We start from the raw sequence: 23,467 nt of genomic DNA, 5'->3' as shown, positions 1-23,467 counted from the left end.
AAGACAGAATGAAGAGAAACAGATGCTGAGAGAGGAATAGTGAACATAAACTTGATTATTTCCAAAACAGTACAGAATTTTTAATTGATTGTATTTAGAACGTTTCTTATTTCAGTATGATGAAACTTATATTAAATTTTAATTTACGATAGTTCCCCTTTAAGGTGGCCCAGGCTTCCTCGGTTTACTTTAAGCTGGATTTAAAGGTTGAAATGAAAAATAAAGAAAATACAGTGGAAGATGAGTCAAAGCAAACAAAAATGGAGTGAATTTTTTTACTTTTACTGTGCCTATTTCTTGTCCATATGAAAGTTGCGAGGTTGTTCAGCATGGCCCGTTTTATTCTTGATAACAGTGTTTTCATGACATTTCCTCCTCAATATCTGGTTCTGTTGAGATTATCAAAAATCCCCAAGACCGAGTGACCAGAAAATGCCTTGGCTATAGCAGCTGCACACCTCTCTTTATTGGTGTCTAGCGATGTGGTAGACTCTATTAACGTCCTGCTGATAAAAATCTCATAGATTTGTTTCCACTCCTGAGGAGCATGTAATGACATTGGGATACTGAAATGAACACAAACAGCGCCTGCCAGTTTAACTGCATCACATCAAGATGGTGTCACAATAGCCACGAGACAACTTTAATTTGAATAGATACTTTCATGTATATGGGTAGACGTTACAGACACAAGCAGATGCTTAAATGCTCAGACCTACCAGAACCTGTGCAGGACATATGCCATCAATCTGATCCCTTGGAAAAAATCCAGTAGCAGGATGTAAAAGTTGACCCAGCTTGCAGGCAAAGGTCTTCCGGTCTAGCACCTGGACCTACACAGGTGAATATAAGAGGGTAGAGCACTCCTAAATACTTGCTATCAATCTGATCCCTTGGCAGAAGAGCTAACGTAAGGATCTGGCCATAGCCAAAGCCAGGACAACTAATGAGCCCTCTAACAAGTTACTAAATTCTGGTACTTGGCACAGGTAGTGTGTCGCCTACTAAGCTGCTGGGTGCCATCGGGTACAAAATACAGCCACTCATATAGTAGAGCCTATAGCATGCAGTCTACCTGTTTTTTGGCATTTCTTAATATGCATTTAAAGCAGGTTTTAGTCTCCTTGATGAACCAACACCGGACTATAAGTAGCAAGTATTTTTTGTTGGTTTTGCTTACCGTGAATGCACACTCCCCTCCTCTCCCAAAGACTGCTTTATTACAGTTTTCTTTGCCTTTAAGAGTTCCCTCATAATTGTCACCTTCTCATTATGATGCATTGAAATCAGCCACACATTGTGTACGGGCTCGAGTGTCAGCAGAGGAGTGAATGGCATATTATTCAGGCTTAATCATGGAAACCAAGGATATTGAATGATCCAAATGGCTAGGTCAAAATATATGTAAAGGAGAGCTAAGTTAACTTTACCCTACATATATATTTTCTTCCTTTTGCTCAAGCTTCACTGTTGACAGAATTGGGTCTTTAGCAATACTGTCCAAAGTTTTGCAAGTAATAAATAATTATCTGATATGCCACATATTTGTTAGACAGCTGAAACAATGACTGGATGCAAAATAAAAGTTTGGGTTAGACTAGAGGATCATTTACATGTTGCGTGATGAATGGTTGAAACTGGTGAACCCTGAAGCTACAACCACCATGGGATTGGTGGTGCTCCTTGTGTAGGCAGCAATACCCAGTTCCCCCACTAGAAAACATGAGGGTGCTGGGAGTTGTAAAATCCAAACACTGTTGATTGATTCATATACCAGTAATAGTACTTCAAACTAAGTTACACTTTCCATTCAACATCAATTTACACATTTTTAGACAACTTATAACTACACACGTATATTTACACATTGTGGCCTCTGTAGGGCTTAGTCCAATTCTCTAGACTTTACAAGTTTTGCAGTGGGTCTGAATACCCTTGACTAGTCTCTTGCAAATATTCCCAGAGGACAGTGTCAGACTGGGCTAGCGGGACACTGGGAAAAAATCCGGTAAGACTCGGCCTTCATGAGCCCCCGACCCAGCCGGCTCCCCGATCACAAGAGGAAAGTTCAAGAAGAGGGAGGTAAAAGGTACAGGGATCTGGGGAGAGAAGGGCTTACATTGGACAAAGGGCCCTTGTGTAACATTCTCATCCATTAGGAAACTTTACAAGTAGTGGGTACACTCAGATGCAAAGGGCACCCCTGTGGATTCCGGTGTTCACCGACGCCCTTTTGGGGCCCCGGATTTTCTGCTGCGGAACCAACAAGGAGTAATGCTTAAATAGTGACAAGTCCAAAAATGAGGTACCGCCAAGGATTAGGCAAAAGGTAGTTGAAGAACAGGCTAAAGGATCAAGGCAGACGGCAAAAATCAAAGTCAAAAAACAGGCAGGAGTCAAAAAAACAGGAACTCAAAACAGTATAAACACTTTGGCAGGATCTGTAAACAGAAGCCAGGGTGGGCACTGTTACAATGAAGACAGGGCCTATTAAGGCGGAATTTGCGCCAAAAATTCAAAAGGACATTATGATACTCGCCATCAGAAATGCGAGCGCCACAATGCTCAGCGTCAAATGCTGGCGAAATGAAGCTATTGTCATTTGCACCTAGCCGGAGCGCATGACAAATGTGGATGTTTGCACCTGCGCACCAACAGATGTGGAGATATGTATCGGGAGGTAATCTCCTGGCGCATCTTACACCTTGAAGTCAGCCCTGATGGGGTCTGGACATCCCGGTCAGACCCTACTAGAGGGCCTATGTCCTAACTATTCGCTCCAACCCTGACTGATGGGTTACCTGCCGGCTCCCTATACCTTCTCACTAATAAAAACAATTCTATTCCTTAAATGTATTGATTCCAGCTGGTACAATGTTAAAAGATTAACACACCAGAGGTCACCCCTTTAGATGGGGCGTACGCTGCCCATTCTTGCTGTTCTGACCCCACACTACCTATAGGAGGAAAGTTAGAAACAACATTGTAACAGATTGTAACCTCTTTTGGGCAGTTATCTGTTGTCCATTAACAATACTATGTACAGTGTCAGACTGGGACACCAGGGGCCCACCCAAAAACCTTAGACCAGGGGCCCACCAAAGAACCATAGACCAAGGGCCCATTTTCAGTGCTATTTTTCTTCTTCTCCTCACTCAACCTCTATTCTCCTAGTCTCTATTCTTTACATACTATAATACTATAATCTATTATTCCATCTATTTAGCCTCTTTGTTCTCAAAGAAATAGGGAATGACCATGAAATAAGCCAAATGTTTAGCAGCACAAAGGCCCTCCGGCAGTTTTCCTGGTATCCCAGTGGGCCAGTCCGACATTGACTATGTAGAACAATAAAACAGTTTAAAAACATTACTATATTATGACGTATAAAATGAATGACGCACACAGAAAGAAAACCTTCAATCCACTTTTTACCAAGACTACAATATTCATTAGCGTAGAGCAAAAAATAAAATTTTTAACAGCACTCACTGAAGTCCAGATGCCTCCCCTGAAGTGAAATAGCGCACAAGACTGGTTGTTAAACACTCTCTGCCAATTAGAAATATTTCATTATGGCATTATCAAAGAGGTTCTGGGAAACGTAAACGTTTATGATGAGAGCAATGATTCGATATAATTAGGGATACACCGAATCCACTATTTTGGATTTGACCAAATCCCCGAATCCTTTGCGAAAGATTAGGCTGAACCGAATCCTAATTTGCATATGCAAATTAGGGGTGGGAAGTGGAAAACATTTATTACTTCCTTGTTGTGTGACACAAAGTCATGTGATTTCCCTCCCCACCCCTTATTTGCATATGCAAATTCAGATTTTGTTCAGTCAGGCAGAAGGATTTGGCTGAATCCTGGCCGAATCCAGAACCTAATCCTGGATTCGTTGCATCCCTAGATATAATGTATATTGGCATTACAATTCCTGCTGAACTGTCTATACAAAGCTCTCCTCCCGTAGCCTCGCAACACTCCAATTAAGTGCTGAGCAGTTGTGGGTAACGCTAGGAGTGTTCAGTTGGCCATGAAGGAATTGTAGAGGAACATAACAGATCATTGCTCTGGCTGCTGGGTGGTGTTTAAAGCACATGCTTTTTCTGTAATAATTGCTTTCATGGCGTCAGGGTATTCTGTAGTACAATGTGTTCTACCTAATAAGAACTCCATTTCAGTGATCACTTGAAAAATGGTTGAGAGCAGCATTGATCAAAATAGTCAAAACTTCCCTCCTGTGCAATCCCAAGAAACATGACCTAAAAAACACATTTAACATTTTAACATTGTGCCAGCTGGAATAAATACATTTAAGAAATGGTATTGTTTTAAGCAGTCTTTTTCCCCTACTTTTAAATAACAATCTGGAAATGAAGGCCAAGAGAAGATCGGCTAAAACACCATGATTTAAGGCTAAGCACTCTTCATTTCTGTAGACAGCATGGCAAATAAAACCTAATTTTGAGCCTTTTGCAATAACAGAGTTCAGTGCTCACTGGAGACACATACAGTAAAATATTATCGACCCCACAGCTTGGATGTATCAATCTTATGGATTCAACAGGCCCAGTTTGTATACAAAGTTATGATTGTTCTCTCTGAATGTTCTCCTATCCTATCTCATGTGGCCTCTCTCTACTGTTCATATATATATATATAGTTTAAAATGTGGATGGGTTGAACTAGATGGACTTTAGTATTTTTTTTAACCCAAATTATATATAACCTAAATAATTCAATTAATTAAACCAATAACTATACTAAACTAACAGTAGATCTTAAAGGGATACTGTCATGGGAAAAAACATTTTTTTCAAAATGAATCAGTTAATAGTGCTGCTCCAGCAGAATTCTACACTGAAATCCATTTATCAAAAGAGCAAACAGATTTTTTTATATTCAATTTTGAAATCTGACATGGGGCTAGACATTTTGTCAATTTCCCAGCTGCCCCAAGTCATGTGACTTGTGCTCTAATAAACTTTAATCACTCTTTACTGCTGTACTGCAAGTTGGAGTGATATTACCCCCTTCCCCCCTCCCCCCCCAGCAGCCAAACAAAAGAACAATGGGAAGGTAACCAGATAGCAGCTCCCTAACACAAGATAACAGCTGCCTGGTAGATCTAAGAACATCACTCAATAGTAAAAATCCAGGTCCCACTGAGACACATTCAGTTACATTGAAAAAACAGCAGCCTGCCAGAAAGCATTTCTCTCCTAAAGTGCAGGCACAAGTCACATGACCAGGGGCAGCTGGGAAATTGACAAAATGTCTAGCCTCATGTCAGATTTCGAAATTGAATATAAAAAAATCTGTTTGCTCTTTTGAGAAATGGATTTCAGTGCAGAATTCTGCAGGAGTAGCACTATTAACTGATTCGTTTTGAAAAAAACATGTTTTTCCATGACAGTATCCCTTTAAGATCACAATAGCCTTGGACATTATGCTTGTCTAAGAAATTATCCAAGCCACTCTTAAAGAAGAAACAAACCCTTAATTAAAAAAAACCCTACCTCCCTACCCTATGTAGACCCTGCTACCCCCATCCCTCAGCCTAGGTGTACACTCCGGTAATTAACCCTAACTCTTTATTTACCCCTGGTGCAGATTCTGTCCAGCAGAGTTCACGGGCTCCATCTTCAGCCGCTTCGGTACACTTTGGGTCTTCTTCTGGTGCTGCTTCAATTTTCGTGATTTTTCGGAGCATGCGCAGTTGTCACGAGACAGAAAATTGCTCCAACTGCGCATGCACCGATACGGAACAAAAGTAGATGGCGCCCGTGAACTGCACTGGACAGAATCTGCACCGAGGGGTAAGTAAAGAGTTGGGGTTCGTTACTGGAGTCTACACCTAGGCTGGGGGGAGCTAAATCATGTACTTTTTTCTGTTGGGAGGACACTATGGGGCCCACTTACTAACAATCGAATTTCGTTTTTTCTCGATTTTCCTATATTTCTAAAAAGCACTAAAAATTCAAGATTTATCAAGTGTAAAAACCACTAAAATCTTGAAGGCATAACTTTGCCAAGTAAACGTTGTCAAGGGGCTATAGAAGTCAACGGGAGCTGCGCTCATCCTATTGGACCTCTTTAAATAAATTCAGAGGTTTTCAGATTTTTTTTCTTTGCAAGAAATTGTCTGAAAAAGTCACATTTTTGAAGTTTTTCAAAGTAATTGTGTTTTTAGAACATCTTTCAGTATTTTTTTTAATGTGGTTTTAGAATTTGTGAGCTACAAACCTCTAAAACCACTAAAATCCAACCTTTAATAAATAATTTGCCATAAGCCTTAAAATATATATTCATTTAAAATAAAGTAACGCTAGCAAGTGGTCGCTTTTGAGAAACAACAGCTTAATAACAGCTAATGTTCTAAATCATGTGAGACAGTAGAAGAGAACATGGCACTAGAGGTTATAACTTTGTTCAAAATAAACATGCCTTTTAGTAGTACACAAGCAATCTGGCATTTATGGGCTTTCATTCTTCTGTATTTCACGAGGCCTTAACTGTAGCTCATCTGAAAATTCCATTGTTGCACTATAGCAATATCTTTTATGTGATCACAGCTCCCTCTACTGGTATCTGTTTAAAAGATACTTTTAATTAAATCTTTCTAATATCTAGCCATCACAATGCCCCAGGTGAAAAGACTGTATTGTAATATTTAGACAAGTATTTTGATGTAATGTTTTTATTATGATGTCAAACCTTGACACTATATGACATATATTTCACTTTGCATAACATTTCAATGCTTGTTTATGTCTTATACCCAGTGACCACCTGCACGGACCCCGGGGATGTCGTACATAGTCGCAGGATCCTCTCCGTCTCCAAATTCCCAGTAGGGAGCACTGTGCGCTATGTCTGTGACAAAGGCTACGTCCTAACCGGGAGCAGCACCATCACCTGCTACAACCGCCAGGCTGGTGTGCCCAAATGGAGTGACCGCTCCCCAAAGTGTGTCCGTAAGTGAGAATTATTCAATAAAAAGCACTCCTTGCATTTTTTTCTGCTTCACATACATCATATTCAATCAAACTGGGGATATACACCTTGGGGATCATTTTAACAAATGCAGGGTTGGACTGGCAGGGTACCGGGAAGAATTCTGATGGGTCCCTATATGGGTGGCTAGAGCGTAAAACATTAGGAAAGTGGTAGTGATTTAGAGTTAGGGAGTTTGGTGTGACTAGTAAGGGGATCTAAGTTAAATTCTGAATCAGATTCATGAGCCACAAGTTACGTCACTGGTTTTGTGAATCTGTAGGAAGGGAAGACATATGTAGGGAGTGTCACGTTCGGCACCCTAAATCCAGAACCAGTGCTAGGCTCCCTAGTCTCGGCTATTGCTTCTTCCTAAAACAGCCGCCTTTCACTTCGGGAGGAGCCCTCCGCCAGGTCTTAATAAGAGAGGAGCCAAGCTAAAGGTTCTGGACGAGCAAAGGGACACGATTGTTTTACCAAGGATGCTGGATGGAAGACAGGCCAAACAGACGAGCGTAATCAGGCAGGCCGGGCCAGCGCAAGCAGTGATGGAGAATAGTCAGACAGGCCAGGTCGATGCAGTTACAGTTCAAGGAATGGCCAGACAGGCTAAGATCAGGATTGGAACACATAGAATAGTCAGCAGGCAGGCAAGGGTCAATAACAGTAAGATCAATCAGGATTCACTAAGAATAAGCACCCAGGAAACTAGCAAATAGAACCTAACAACGGGCCATAAGTTACATTCATAAGCCCCTTTAAATAACTTTGAATTTCTGCGCGATGACGTCAGCACTCCGGCGCGTACAACCAGGAAGTGCGTGCCACACGCGCCATAGGAGAGCCGGCGTTTGAAGGAGAAAGACGCACACGGCGGGCATCCTACTGACCACTAGACCACCGGGGTAACCTATCGTTACAGGGAGTATGTGGGGTAAAACCTGTGCAACATAGTCCAGTAGTGCATTGTGCCTGCATATGTCTTGTCTTATCTTGTGACAAGATTGTGCCTGCATACAGGGCCATCATCAGGGGGGCACAGCAGGGACAGTTGTCCCGGGCCCAGCAAATTTTAAGGTGAAAGGGAGGCCTGGCTGTGCTGCACTCTCTGAAAAAGCTAGGCCCCCTTAAGAGCATGAGAAGAACCGAAGCAGAAAAGTAAGCACTAGAAAGACCCGAAGCCCGAAAGAAGTCGAATGCTGTAGAAGAAATACAAAGAATCTGCCGTGGCCAAGGACAAGGAAGAAGAACCTAAGGTAAGTTCCACTGAACACCAATTTTTTTTTTTAATTAAACCCCTGGCCACCAATATGTTTTTATAATTTTCTATGGGGCCTCTGACCACCTATGTTTTTTTTTAACTTGTAAAAATTGCTTTGGGAAGCTTCCTCCACCACTCGTTTGGATATTTTTTCTGTTTGGAGAACACTACGGGACCCACTTAATAACAATCAAATTTTATTTTTCTCCATAAATCTTTGTGGTTTTCCTATATTTTTAAAAAGCTCTAAAAATGTGAGATTTATTACGTGTAAAAACCACTAAAATCTCTAAGGCAAAACTTCCCCAAGTAAAACCTTGGCCTCCAATGGGTTTTAGTTTGGTTTTACTTTTACTTTAGTTTACATGATTTACTGTGGTTTGGGGGGGTGTGAAGTTTGGGGCAGGGCCGGTGGTGTTGGGTGGGGCCCAGGGGACCTAAAAAAATTTGTACTGGGCCCCAAGATTTCTGATGGCGGCCCTGCCTGCATATGTCTTGTGAGCTGTGAAATGCCAGATTGAACCCAAGTGCAGCACATCAGTTACATGGAGATTCATATATATATATATATATATATATAACTCATGGGCAGCACATGGGTTGTGTTGAGAATTCCCATTATCTTCTACAAGGTAACCGGCACCAGACACTTATGCTTATCTGCCTATAGGATCAGGTTAAAAGGGCCCTCAGAATCACAAGAGACCCTGATGAAAGGTCTACATGAATAGGATCTGTAATCCAGAATGCTCGGGATCTGGGGTTTTCCAGATAAGGAATCTTTCTGTAATCTGGATCTCCATACTATGTCTACTACAAATCCAATTAAACATTACTTAAATCCAATCATTAATATATATAATTAATGAATAATGATTAATAATATCCTAGTTGGTATCAGGTGGTTGGAGAAAAGGGGAATATGTTCAAATAATTTTTAATTATTTGAGATACGGATGCACCGGATCCACTATTTTGGATTCGGCCGAACCCCCGAATCCTTTGCAAAAGATTCGATTACCAAACAGAATCCGAACCCTAATTAGCATATGCAAATTAGGGGTGGGAAGGGGAAAACATTTTCTACTTCCTTGTTTTGTGAAAAAAGTCACGCGATTTCCCTCCCTGCCCCTAATTTACATCTAATCCCTAATCCTGCTGAAAAAGACTGAAGCCTGGCCGAATCCCAAACCGAATACTGGATTCGGTGTATCCCTAATTTGAGAGAGATGACCGTCCCGTAATTTGGAGCTCTGGATAATGGGTTTCGGGATAACAGATCCTATACCTGTACTATATTGAGAAATAGTTGTTGCATAATTTCAGTGTTAACATCCCAATATACAACCCCCAGCTATTGACAGGCATCTCCCAGCATTCAACGCATAGCCAAAGTGTTGGGTATCAGTATCCAATAAGATATGGAATATTTTTTGCTTTAGACCCAACCACCACTAAAGGAACTAGGGATGCACCGAATCCAGGATTCTTTCTTTTTCAGCAGGATTCGGATTCGGCCGAATCCTTCTGTCCGGCTGAACCAAATCCAAATCTTAATTTGCATATGCAAATTAGGGGCGGAGAGGGAAATCTTGTGACTTTGTCACAAAACAAGGAAGGACATTTTTTTTCCCTTCCCACCCCTAATTTGCATATGCAAATTAGGATTGGGATTCGGTTCGGTATTCGGGGGTTCGGCTGAATCCAAAATAGTGTATCCGGTGCATCCCTAAAAGGAACTAGTCACACAAGCAGTTGTGACTGGGTCTCGTAGCCCTGAAGGGTCTCCAGAATGTACATCAGAAATGTCAACTTCTAGGGGGAAATTTCTGGGAGATTTCTGGTCTGGATCACATTCCTTTATGCCCCAACCACACAAACCCCTTCAAGCCAAGTCTGGGAGTTGACAGCTCCATTATGAGTTTCCTACGCAGGAGCCTAGGGAGTCTTGTGTATGATCCAGTTCACTTCCTCATGGACTTCTAATGTTACAGAGAAGAGAAGCATCTATATGTAATATTATATCATCTATGACTTTGGTTGTTTATTTGTTTGTTTAGCAGAGAAATATGAACCATGTGTTAACCCAGGAGTATTACGAAATGGTCATCAAGAGCCTGAGAAGAGAATGTACCAACCAGGGGAGGCCATCAGGTTCACTTGCAGAACTGGGTCCATGTTGATGGGAGAACAAAGCATAAAGTGTGTGCCTGGGCATCCCTCAGTCTGGAGCAGTCCAACACCCATCTGTAAAGGTAACAGCATAAAGATAGAGGGAATAAAAAGGGAAATGAATAATAATGATGATTAGTGATGGGCGAATTTGTCCCGTTTCACTGAAAAATTTGCTGGCCTCAATTCACGGCATTAAAATCAACGCCATCGTCAATTCCTACACAGGCGACAATTTGACGTACGCCTATTTTATCCAATTACATTAAAGTCAATGGGCGTGCGGTACATTGTCACTGGCCATGAAATTGATGGCGGCGTCTGAATTCAAATTTTAAAATTGGATTTTTCACTGCAATTTCACTAATTTATTCTCCGACGGCGAAACGCGGAAATTTGCTGCAAATTCGCGCCTGACGAATAAATTCGCCCATCTCTAATGATGATAAGTCAGATAGATCTACAGCTTATTATTTCAGTAAAGGGGTAGGTCACATTTCAGTTAACTTTTAGTATGTTATAGAATGGCCAGTTCTAAGCCTATTTGTCTTCATTTTATATGTTATTATAGTTTTTTTAATTATTTGCCTTTTTGTTCTGATTCTTTTCAGCTTTCAAATGGGGGTCACTGACCCCATCTAAAAAACAAATGCTCTGTAAGGCTACACATGCATTGCCATAGATATTTATATTACTCATCTTTCTGTTCAGGCCTCTCCTATTCATATTCCAGTCTATTATTCAAATGAATGCATGGTTGCTGGGGGAATTTGAACCTTAGCAACCAGATTACTCAATATAAAGCTGCATAACTCAAAAAACACTAATGAAAATCAATTGCAAATTGTCTCAGAATATGACTTGCTACATCATACTAAATTTCAATAATTTAAAGGTGAACAAACGTTTTAAATTTGACTTCAACTGTTTAATGAGGATGTTTGAATCAATAGTGTCTAATAGTTTACTTATCTGTATTTCCCTCTTGGTTCTGCATTCGGAAAATTTGTTTAGCTTCTCCTAGATTCAACACTTTTGGCCTGCAGTCTGACTTTTCTGTGTTTTTCAAGGTTTCAATGGGTTTATCACATGACCAACACCTGTGGGTGAGATTGATATGAATATGAATCCAGCTGCCTCTGGTCTTTAAAGGAGAACTAAACCCCTAAAAATGAATGTGGCTAAAAATGGCATGTTTTATATAGTGAACTTATTGCACGAGGCTAAAGTTTGAGCTTGTCAATAGCAGCAATGATCCAGGACTTCAAACTTGTCACAGGGGGTCACCATCTTGGAAAGTGTCTGTGACACTCACATGCTCAGTGGGCTCTGATTGGCTGTTGAGAAGCTAAGCTTAGGGCTCGTCACTAATTATCCAGCAGAAAATGAGCTTCCCTGGCTGTAATATAAGCTGATGCTACAGGTTTGCTGATTATTCAATTCTGATGCTAATTGCACTGGTTTCTGTGCTGCCATGTAGTAATTATGTGTATTAATTACTAATCAGCCTTATATTGTGACATTTCTATTCTATGTGTACTGTATATTGTGAGTGGCTCCCTAAGCTCAGTAAGTGACAGCAGCACAGAGCATGTGAATCAGTGAATCAGCAGAAAAGAAGATGGGGAGCTACTGGGGCATCTTTGGAGACACAGATCTTTACTGCTAAAGGGCTGTGGTTGCCTTGGGCTGGTACAGAAGCACAAAACATGATGTACAACATTTCTAGCTACTTCTTTAGTTAGGCTTTAGTTCTCCTTTAAGAGTTGTGTCTATGGGCAAATCTCAGAAATAAGAGAGGCTACAGTGTTTGATCTAATGGGACCTGCTAGACTTCATTATGTAAGGAATAATGGTGTTCCAGTTTAAATCTAGTATTACTCTCATTCATTGCTAATGCAACTTTCAGCCTTTCAGCATCTGCTCTTTTTTTTCCAGCTTCATATAAAGAATTTTATAGCGACCAAAGTGTAGAAGGTGAGTCCAAAAATATCATTTTTCCCTAACCAATACCATTGAGCTTCCTAAGTTTTACTAAAATGACATATGTAGATATTGCATATTTAGCGATATTCTACAAACCTGCCTCTGTTCCATATACACTGTGGCCCATTTACTCCGGTGCATTAAAAGACTGGCCAGGATAGAAGTAGGATTCAAAGAGTGTTCATATAAACTGATTTTAAAACAAAAATGATACTTACATATGAATTAGTGATTTTACGAAATAGTCTACGATTGCTTCATTAACTCTTGTAATAACAATGTCATTAGATTTATTACACAGATCTAAATCAGGGATGCACCGAATACTGGATTCAGTTTGGGATTCGGCCTTTTTCAGCAGGATTTGGATTCGGCTGAATCCTTCCGCCCAGTCTAACTGAATCTGAATCCTAATTTGCATATGCAAATGTTTTCCCCTTCCCACCCCTAATTTACATATTCAAATTAGGATTTGGATTCTGTTCGTTATTCAGCCGAATCTTTCGCGAAGGATTCGGCCGAATCCAAAATAGTGGATTTGGTGCATCCCTAATCTAAAGAGTGTTGAATATTCTAGTTTGCTCTGCTGCTAAATGGCTTTATCTCTATATTAGCAGCTGTTTTGACACCAGGTACCTGCCTAATTGTGTCTCAAAATCTTTAAATGAGGAAGTGTCTCCTGCTGAAGAAATCTATAACCCATAAGGAATCCATCCCATGATACTTTTATTCATGAAGACAGAGTGTGGTTAGAGGTTAATGGAAAATATAGTTGTTTGGGGTGCTTTGCCCACTTGTCATTACCTGGCTAAAAATATAACCTCAGGATTACTGCAATTGCTTCCCATCTGAATCCCATGGAAAAGCTCATTTTGTTCCGTTTTATACTGTGTTATGTTATCTGAATCCATTTTTTTTTTATTTAGCTGTGGCAAAGGCTGCGACTGAAGACAGTCCATTGGAAGGCACCCACATCTTGTTGGCCATTTTTGTACCCATTATTATGGTGGCTCTGTTGATTGCCTCCATTTACTTGTATTTCTCAAGGTAAGGTTTGTGTTGCCAAGAACTTTGTGGCTTCAAGATAGTGACACTTGTAATTACTGTACCTATCCTCCTAATGTTAGAGTGCTGCAGTGGGTCGGGTACCCGCAGGTTACCCGCAAAAACATGCGGTACCCTGCGGGTTGCGTGTAGAAGTTCCAGGTGCGGGTATAGACGCGGGTCGGCAGTTCTGCGGGTTTGCGGATCAGGCTGAGGGTCTTCTCAATGTTTTTACTCCTTTTTTCTGATCACGCCTAATTCCGATGATGTCACTTCCGGTTTACGACAGCACTTCCTGTTTTACTCCTTTTTTTCTGATCATGCCTAATTCCGACAATGTCAATTCCTGTTTACAATGACAGCACTTCCTGATTCTTGATGGTCAGTGGGTCGCAGGTCCGGGTTGCGGATAAGGTACTTGCTGGTCGGGACAGGTAGCGGGTCCAATCAGGTACAAATGTGGGTTGTGGGTCTGGCTTGCGGATTGCAGGTTGCGGGCATGGGTCGGGTACGGGTTCCAAAAAATGGACCCGCGCAGGATTCTACCTTATGTATCAAAAATTTGCATTTTATCAGTAAAGCTGGTATCGTAAAGCACCGAGGGATTCAGCCTTTTCAGCAGGATTTCGATTCCACCGAATCCTTCTGCCCGGCCGGACCGAATCCTAATTGGCATATTAAGGGCGGGGAGGAATATTGCGTGAATTTTTATCACAAAACAAGTGAAAAAAGTAAAAAATATTTCCCCCCTTCTCAACCCTAATTTGCATATGCAAATTAGAATTTGGTTCGGTATTCGGCCGAATCTTTCACGAAGGATTCGGAGGTTCGGCCGAATCCAAAATAGTGGATTCGGTGCATCCCTAAATCACACAGACAACTAGATTGCTGTGAACTCATTTGCTAAGCGCCACCACTCTACGTAAGGCTGTTCCAATGAATCATTCTAAAGAAGAATGTCAGCCATTAATATAGAACCAATGAAAATGATCTTATTGGATAATCCAGCTGCTCCATTTCAGTTGTCTTTAGTTATTTCTTCAGATTATGTTGTTCCGTTTTTACAAAAGAAACAGCACTGTACCAATAGTTCAATGTAGGGATGCACCAAATCCACTTTTTTGGATTCGGCCGAACCCGCGAATCCTTCGTGAAAAATTCGGCCGAATACCGAACCAAACCCTAATTTGCATATGCAAATTAGGGGCAGGAAGGGGTAAACATTTTTTACTTCCTTGTTTTCTGACAAAAAGTCACACAATTTCCCTCACCGCCCCTAATTTGCATATGCAAATTAGGATTAGGTTCCGCTGGGTAGAAGGATTCGGCCGAATCCTGCTGAAAAAGGCTGAATCCTGGCCAAATCCCGAACCGAATCCTGGATTTGGTGCATCCCTAGTTCAATGTAATGATAACATGAGGTCCGGGTGCTCATCCCTAAGTCCTTCAAAAGATTTTGAACTTCACAGACTAAATATCTCTTCTTAGAAGGTTTGGGAAACTATGATTAAGTGCCTTGTGGCACAAAACGCATAAGGCTACTTGAGCTACAGTTTGTTCTTAGAATAAAGTTTATATGTTTCTTATATACTCAGGGGCGCTCCGCCAATGAGGCGAGTTGAGGCACTCGCCTCAGGCGGCAGCGCCCCCCTGGTTACCAAGGGCGGCAAAAATGCCGCTCCTGGTAACTAAGAGCCGAATTTCCGGTTTTCAACACGGAAATTCGGCTCTTCTAGTGCAGAGCGCGCAATTGCGCGCTCTGCATTAGCGACGTGGACCCTCCCCTACCCAGTCCATGTCAGGAAAAGTGAGTACCATGGGGAAGGGGGGGGCGGCAAAACGAAGCCCGCCTCAGGCGGCGAAATGCGCAGGATCGGCCCTGTATATACTGATGCCTGGTGTGGGTTCTGTTAGTGCCTGCCTTGTTCTCCATAGTCCAGCTATAATGTTTTCAAATTAAATTATTCCAAACTGTTCCCGTAAATAGTTTCATGGGAAATGTGTAACGTTTGTGAAATTACAAAGCTACTAATGTGCATTGTGTGACTTGGGGGAAACTTAAAGAAAATGACATCAGTATTTTTACTGTAGTAATGGACAAAACCACGTCAGATGCACATCAGGGCAGAGTTTAAAATAGTCAATAAACTGGTTAGCCTTAAGTAGCAGAAAATCAGTGACTACAAATTGATAGTCAATAAATTCGCCTGGCATGAATTTGCGGCGAATTCCCACGTTTTGCCGCCATCAAATAAATTTGCGAATCTCCCGTGAAAATTCGCCAGTGTCAATTTACGATTTTCACCATTTTTTTCACCAATGGTGAAAATGTTTTAATTGCTCGATTTTTTTTTTTTTTTGTGAAAAGGTTCAAATTGCTCGATTTTTTTGAGAAAACGTTTGAATTGCTAGATTTTTTGGTGAGAACGTTCTAATCGTTCTATTTTAGTGAAAACGATCAAATTGCTCTATTTTATCTTGAAAAGGTTTGAATTGCTCGAATTTTTTGTGAGAACTTTCAAATTGCTCGATTTTTTTAGTGAAAACATTCGAATTGCACTATTTTTTCATTCTGATTTCACGATTTTTCTAAATTCGTGAATTTTTAGCGAAGCAAAACAGGAGAAATTCGCCCATTACTACAATCAGGATCAGGCCAAAGTTGACTTACAACCAGACAATCGAATAGCTACTTTACTCTGGAGAGCCCTCTTCTGTTACAGGTCTCATGGGGTATATATATATATATATATATATATATATATATATTCACCCAGGATAGTGAGCTCTCAATTATCTCATTTAGTGACCACCATATTCCCGTAAGACATTTACCTAACAGTCTCTTTATTAATCCAGATTTCTCAGGGGCCACTTTTCAAGTTAACAAATATATCCTTCTCCAACTCTGCAACTACTTACAGACCAATTCTGATCATAAAACACCCATCAATCCACTTTGGGTAGAACTGTAACTCTCCATTTCGTTTCTCTTGTTTATTCAACAATAAGAGGCACACTTGTTAAAGGTCGAATTTCGAATTCTTGTGAGTTTTTATTAACTCTACTAAATTCAATTGGGGGGTTATTTAATAAAAAAAAGTAGAATACCTTAAACTCGCACAAATTTTACCGACTTGAACTTGATTCGAGTTTTTTCTCCATAAAAAAATTGAATGTCAAGAAGGCTACTAACATGTCCAAATTGGTCCCATTGACCTCTCCCATTGACTTTTACATGAGCTTGGCAGGTTTTAGGTGGCGAATATTCGAATTTAAGTTTTTAAAGGGCCAGAGTGTGATAAATCTAGAAACTTGAATTCGAATTTAAACTCTAATCGATTTTGGATAATTCACAATTCGAGTTTTGACCATAAAAAAAATAAAAAAAAATTCTAAAATTCGCATTTTCAATTTGACCCTTAATAAATCTGCCCTTTAGAGTCAGCTGCAGGACAAATACACAGACTTGTAAAATCTTCAAGTTTTAAAATAGAAATCGCTAAAATCAAGCACTAACAAACTGGGTGCTTTCAAGAGTCACTGACTGTTATGTAATCAGGTTACGGTTGTGTTCCTGCCCTCCTGCAGTCCTCGCTCCTTGGGCTTCCACTACTCCTCCATGTGAGCTCTTCTCTTCACCGATCGAACGAATAGAACTAAATCCTTCGACTTCGATATTCGAAATCGAAGGATTTAACTTCGACAGTCGAATATCGAGGGTTAATTAACCCTCGATATTAAACCTTAAAGGGGACCCGTCACCCAAAAAAAAATATATAAATTATTTGAATCTTGTTTCCTTCAGTCTGGGATTTCAAAATTATAACAAGCAGGCAGGAGCCATTTTGTGGACACTGTTATTAAGACAAGTCTTGTATCATCTCAGAATCTTGTTTGTGCACCAGAATGGGGGACCTGATGTCCATCCCCATGTCCTGGTTACACAATTAAATGGTGAAGAGAATGGGGGACCTGATGTCCATCCCCATGTCCTGGTTACACAATGAAATGGTAAAGAGAATGGGGGACCTGATGTCCATCCCCATGTCCTGGTTACACAATTAAATGGTGAAGAGAATGGGGGACCTGATGTCCATCCCCATGTCCTGGCTACACAATTAAATGGTAAAGAGAATGGGGGAATGTGGAGAGAGCAGTGACATGTAGGAAGTGCTGAATGGAAAGTGAAAGTAATTGTCTGCCCCGCCTCTATGCCACTGGCATAGAGGAGGGGCAGACAATATTTGATTGACAGCTGAGATTTGTAAATGAGCTTACAACAGCTATGAATGCTTTAATAAAAAACTAGAAATTGGATTTCATGTTTAATTTGAAAAGGACTTTTATTATACAGATTTTTGTGTCTGGGTGACAGGTCCACTTTAAGTAAATTTGCCCTGTAATGTATCAATTTAGATCAGTTTACAGGGTCGGCGACCTCCCTCCCCAGAGCTGCTTTAGAAGGTGAAAAATGAAACTTTACACTTCAATAATAGAAAAACAATCACAAACAGAAAGTCATTGGAAAAAGTCATTATTTCTGGAGGTGAAGAACCCCTTTAAGTAGATTTAAGTAGTATATAGGACTGTAAATAAGCATTCACCTCAACTGGCCTTCAGGCTAACACCCCCCCCTCCCACCGACAAACTGGTTTGATCTCCCCGTTGGTATCAGCTCCATAATTTGGAGATCACTGTTCTATGTTGCATGGGGTAGAAAAGTGTAGTTGCCACAACGGAGACTATTCTGTATTGCTGAAAAGTATTGAGGAACTATTTATTTGCATAACACTTGGGGGCATATCTATCAAGGGTTGAATTTCAAATTAGAAAAGCTTCAAATTGAATACAAAAAGACCAACCGAAATTAAGTCAAAGTTTTTTTGGCCGAATAGGTCAGTTTTCGATCGAATAGGTCCGTATTCGGGCGAATCCGAATCGTACAAATCGAAGTAATAGCGCATTCAATCGAATTTGAATCAAAGGTTTTCAAAGTTCACCAATTGACTCCAGATAGGTTCTAGGAGGCCCCCCATAGGCTAAAACAGCAATTTGGCAGGTTTTAGATGGTGAATGGTCAAAGTCGCATTCTTAAAGAGATATGATAAATTTCGATATTCGATTTTTCGGAGTACACAAAAACAGCCTGAAATTCAAATTTTTTCAATTCGAAAATTCACCTCGATCTTTGATAAATTTGCCCCCTGGTGAGAAATGGAGCATGGTCTTTCAATTTACATAGTGTATAGAAATCTATACCTTTCCTTTTCTAAATCTACTATGTATCTACATCTGTGTATATATATATATATATATATATATATATATATATATATATATATATATAAATATATATATATGTCATACACATGCATATAGTTAAAAAATGCCCTAGAGACACATTGAAAATGCTGTTCCCTACCTTCTGTACCTTAGTTTATAAATGACTTTGTGCAACACCCTATGAAACAATGAAGCACTGTGATTTAATATGCATCTTAAAGTTACTGTTCCCCAGGGTGATATTTATACTTTCTGAGGTTTGTTAATTAAAAGCCAATAAAACTATATGGGTAGAATTCCATGGTGATTATAGTATTCATAACAAATAGTTATTCCTTTTTAATTGCCTTTAGTTACGGTTATAATATTCTATCTGCCGTGTGCAGACTTTTATTTCCACTTTTAACTAGGGATTCAGAAAAGAAAAATACAGGATGAACTAAATGTAGTAGCATTGCCAGCTATATTGTCCTGGCGGAAGCATTAATGCATTACCTCTAAGTGCTACTTTATTCCATTCCTGATCCCCGTGTGACATTCTAGTTCATGTATTTTATTTTGAGATCCGTTATTCAGGAAACCCTTTATCCAGAAAGCATCAAATTAGGCAAAGATGGTCTTCAATAGGGATGCACCGAATCTACTATTTTGGATTGGGCCAAACCCCCGAATCCTTCGTGAGATTCGGCCCAATACCGAACCAAATCCTAATTTGCATATGCAAATTAGGGGTGGGAAGGGGAAAACATTTTTACTTTTACTGGATTCGGTTCGGCCGGGCAGAAGGATTAGGCCGATTCTGAAAGGGTAAAAGGGCAAACATTTTTACTTTTACAAAAAGTCACGCAAATAGTCTCCATGCCCCTAATTTGCATATGCAAATTAGGATTTGGATTTGGTTCGGCCGGGCAGAAGGATTAGGCCGATTCTGAATCCTGCTAAAAAAGTCTGAATCCCGCCCGAATCCGTCCTGGATTCAGTGCACCCCTAGTCTCCATAGACTGCATTTTATCCACATAATCAAAGTTTTTAAAAGTGATTTCCTTTTTCTGTGTAATAATAAAACAGTAGCTTGTACTTGATCCCAACTAAGATATAATTAATCCTTATTGGAGGCAAAACCAGCCTATTGGCTTTATTTAATGTTTTTATGATTTTATAGTAGACTTAAGGTATGAAGAAAGATCTGTTATCTAGAAACCCCAGGACCTGAGCATTCTGGATAACAGGTCCCATACCTGTACTATAAATGACTTAGTCAAGCACTCTATACCTTGGGCTAGAACACTGTACATATTAAGTAAAATTAAGTCCATAAAAGTTAGAGAAGGACGGTAAGTAGATCATGTGAAAAATTGGGGACTCCTTTACAGTTTCTAACTAGAAGGGCTGTGAGTGCATTCAGTTTAAATGTAACTAGTTTGCAATAAACACAACCCTTCTGGATGGATATACTTGAGGTGTCCCCATTTTTTGTCACATGATTATGTAACCTTAGTTCAGAAGGAAGAGGGATGAAAAGTTAAAGGTGACACACTGGCTTTAACATGGGGAACTGGCGGGAAAATTCACTGGCAAATTCAAAACATTTTGGACGCGCATCATCAAAACCCTTGTGTGTCAACATTATTCTGGCGCCCATTGACTTTAACACCAGCATCAAAATTGACGCCAGTGTCAGAATTGATGCGGGTGTCAAAATTCGCATTTTGTGAATTTTTTTTGCAGTTTCTGGAATTTCCTAGGAAATTCGCGAATTTTTCGGCGAAACGGGACAAATTCGCCCATTACTAGTGTTGGCCAAGAAAAGAACAATGACTTTGGATAGATGTTCTGTAATAGCTCATAACAGTGGTGTAATTATAGAGGAGGCAGACCCTGTAGGTGCAGGGGGGCCCGGACTATGGGGTCTGTTTCCTCTGTAGCTAATAGAAAAAAACTCCTCCCAGTAAGAATCATTCAGCAAATAAGAGAATAGAAGAAGCACAATTATGGTCGTCCACAGAAAACTGTCCAGGGTGGGGCAAGGAGGAAAACATATTACACAAATTACTTGTACGTTTGGTTTCCACACAAACCTTTCCTATAGATATATACTGTATAAAGTAGTCAGTGTTCCACATTCTATTCCATTCTATTAGTGACACAAACTCCTTGTTTGCCAGGACAGCACTTGGGTTTTTGTATTTCTTAGTACAATCATTAGCCAGTGGTTTGCCCATTGTTATTCCCTCTAGAGATCTAGTTACAGATGGATACATACAGTCATGCCTCCATTCTATAAACCCTCATTTTAAGTTCTTCCATATTTTATACCATTTTTTGTGGTCCAACCAATATATAACCCATAATTAATTTCCCTGATTTTACACCATTTGTTCTGGTCCCCTGAAAAATTTAAAATTGGGGTTTTACTGTGTCCATATTATCATAAAATCCTTAAAAGCCCATGTAGTAGTGATGTGCAGGTCAAGGAAAAACTCGACACGTACCCGCTCCTTACCCAACCCCCAAGTCGGAAGAGGGGCATTAGGAGGTCGCACCTGCCCGCTGCCCACAAACTTTGTGCAGCAGTCAACCCAAACTGCCCGACTCGCGGGTAAACCCCCAGATCCGGGGTCGGCCTACAAATCACTTCCACGTAGGGTCAAACAAAAGCCAAGAAAAGGTTATTTTAACCAAAGATCTGTAGAAGAGCCTGGTAGTGTTCAGGGGACTATTGTACAATAACCATTTTCTCACTCTTTTCTTACATAGGCTGCAAAGTAAAACTCCCTTTCAATTGCCCTTGTCTTCATCTCCTCCCTATGATCAAGTCACTGTTGAATCTGAATTTGACAATCCAACATTTGAGACAGGGGTGAGTAATATGATATATAAAAGCCTTTGGTGCCCAACTAAACTTAGGATCTCTGAAAAAAAAAGGCTTTATTTCTGGAGAACAATCTGAAAATAACTGAACTGAAAAAAGTGTTTGGAACAACCCATTTAAATTAGTATTATTATTATTATATAGACAGTGATATTTTGAGACAGTTGAAGATGTTGCAGTTGAGACATATCTATAGAACAGCCAATGAACAAGTTGGTTTCTAGTAAAGGTTATAAAAGTGAACGTTGAAATGAAAACTTCATTGCTCCTTGATTATTAAAAACTAAATACTAGCTCTAAACTTTCATTACAAAAAGTTTTCCAACTCCGGGGTGGACTGGGTTGGTGGGACACAAGGAAAGAACCCAATGGGCCCCACCGGCCCAGCTTCACTCCCTGCCTCAAACCAATTCCTCTGCCGTTGACCTCCCTCCCCGACCCCAGTCGCAGTTCTAAGCAAGAAAAAAGGTATGCGGGGGTTGCGACTGGGGCAGGGGGACGGAAGGGGGCTTTTCAGCAGGGGTCCCTAAAGGTGGCCATACACGGATAGATCCGCTCGTTTGGCGATGTCGCCAAACGAGCGGATCTCCCTCCGATATGCCCACCTTGAGGTGGGCAATATCGGGCTGATCCGATCGTGGGCCCTAGGGCCCAACGATCGGATCCTAGCGTTCGCCAAACGGGCGGTCGGATCGCGGGACCGCATCAACGAACAGATGCGGCCGCGATCCGACGGGATTTTTAACCCCATCCGATCGAGATCTGGCCGACTTTCGGCCAGATCTCGATCGGGGAAGCCCGTCGGGGGCCCCCATACACGGGCCAATAAGCTGCCGACTTGGTCTGTCGGCAGCTTTTATCGGCCCGTGTATGGCCACCTTAAAGCAGCAGTCCCAGTGGGCTCCAGTACGACACTGAATCAACTATTTATAATTAATAAAAAAAGGTTTGGCCACTGCAGACTTACCTCCTGTGTGTTTAAATTAGTGCAGCTCCATTTTGATGTACCGAGTGCTCAGCCACCAGCGTTCCCACTGTGATCAAATATGCAAGAGGATAGAAAGGCGGCACTCCGGTTAAAAAGAAGGTGGTTTATTGCAACAGGTCACAAACCAATATCACCGGACGCATTTTGGGAGCAACTCCCTTAATAATAGGCTTATGATTAAGGGAGTTGCTCCCGAAACATGGTTTGTGACCTGTTGCAATAAACCACTTTCTTTTTAACCCGAGTGCCGCCTTTCTATCCTCTTGTATATTTATAAATAATGGTTTAAAAAGCAACGGAGTACATGTATCTTGTATGTGTACAAAGCATATTAGATTTAAAATCTTAATTTAAATGACACCAATATTCTGTTCCTTGTAGGACACACGGGAATACGAAGTGTCTATATAGATGAATTCTTTAATGGACTAAATTCTGAGATGCTGGCAGAGATCTGGTAGTGATAAGCCTCTTTTTTTTCCCTTGCGACAAAGAAGACTTCTACCCTGTGACTGCAATCGCTGACTGGAAACATCTTACCCCAAGAAAGGGCACAAACACTTTCAGCGCTGGCGCACCGCTGGCCTGCACTCGAACACACTAAAAAGTTGATTTGACATTCCCAGCTGCCCGTTTGCTCCTGCTCTTTCTTGAATTGCCCATCTACTAGTTTCAAAATCCGGATACCGATATGTTATCTTCTGCTGTAAAAATATAGACCAAGCATTGGAATGTATAGAAAGTTGAAGTGGAGTGTAGAGAAGAATCCACAGAAGAACAACGACTGATAAAGCAAAGGCAATGATGCCCAAGAGGGTAATACATGAAAGTGTGCTTCCATTGGGTATTAGGG

At 40.7% G+C, this 23,467-nt stretch overlaps 1 protein-coding gene across 1 annotated transcript in view; it reads left to right on the top strand.

Annotated features, from left to right (window-relative positions):
• Positions 1-23,092, top strand: part of LOC108709170 (seizure protein 6) — a 340,196-nt gene extending 317,104 nt beyond the window's left edge. Inside the window, exons 12-17 of the mRNA XM_018248783.2 lie at positions 6,795-6,986; positions 10,327-10,521; positions 12,377-12,415; positions 13,351-13,471; positions 21,512-21,614; positions 22,996-23,092. Coding sequence (XP_018104272.2) covers positions 6,795-6,986; positions 10,327-10,521; positions 12,377-12,415; positions 13,351-13,471; positions 21,512-21,614; positions 22,996-23,025 — 680 coding nt within the window. The 3' untranslated portion in view covers positions 23,026-23,092. The remainder of the gene's footprint in view (positions 1-6,794; positions 6,987-10,326; positions 10,522-12,376; positions 12,416-13,350; positions 13,472-21,511; positions 21,615-22,995) is intronic.
• Positions 23,093-23,467: the final 375 nt, after the last annotated feature.

The sequence above is a fragment of the Xenopus laevis genome, chromosome 2S, assembly GCF_017654675.1.
Source record: "Xenopus laevis strain J_2021 chromosome 2S, Xenopus_laevis_v10.1, whole genome shotgun sequence".
In the NCBI taxonomy this organism is placed as follows: domain Eukaryota; kingdom Metazoa; phylum Chordata; class Amphibia; order Anura; family Pipidae; genus Xenopus; species Xenopus laevis.
The sequence above is the reverse complement of the archived record's forward strand: the minus strand, read 5'-3'. Positions and strand labels throughout refer to the sequence as shown.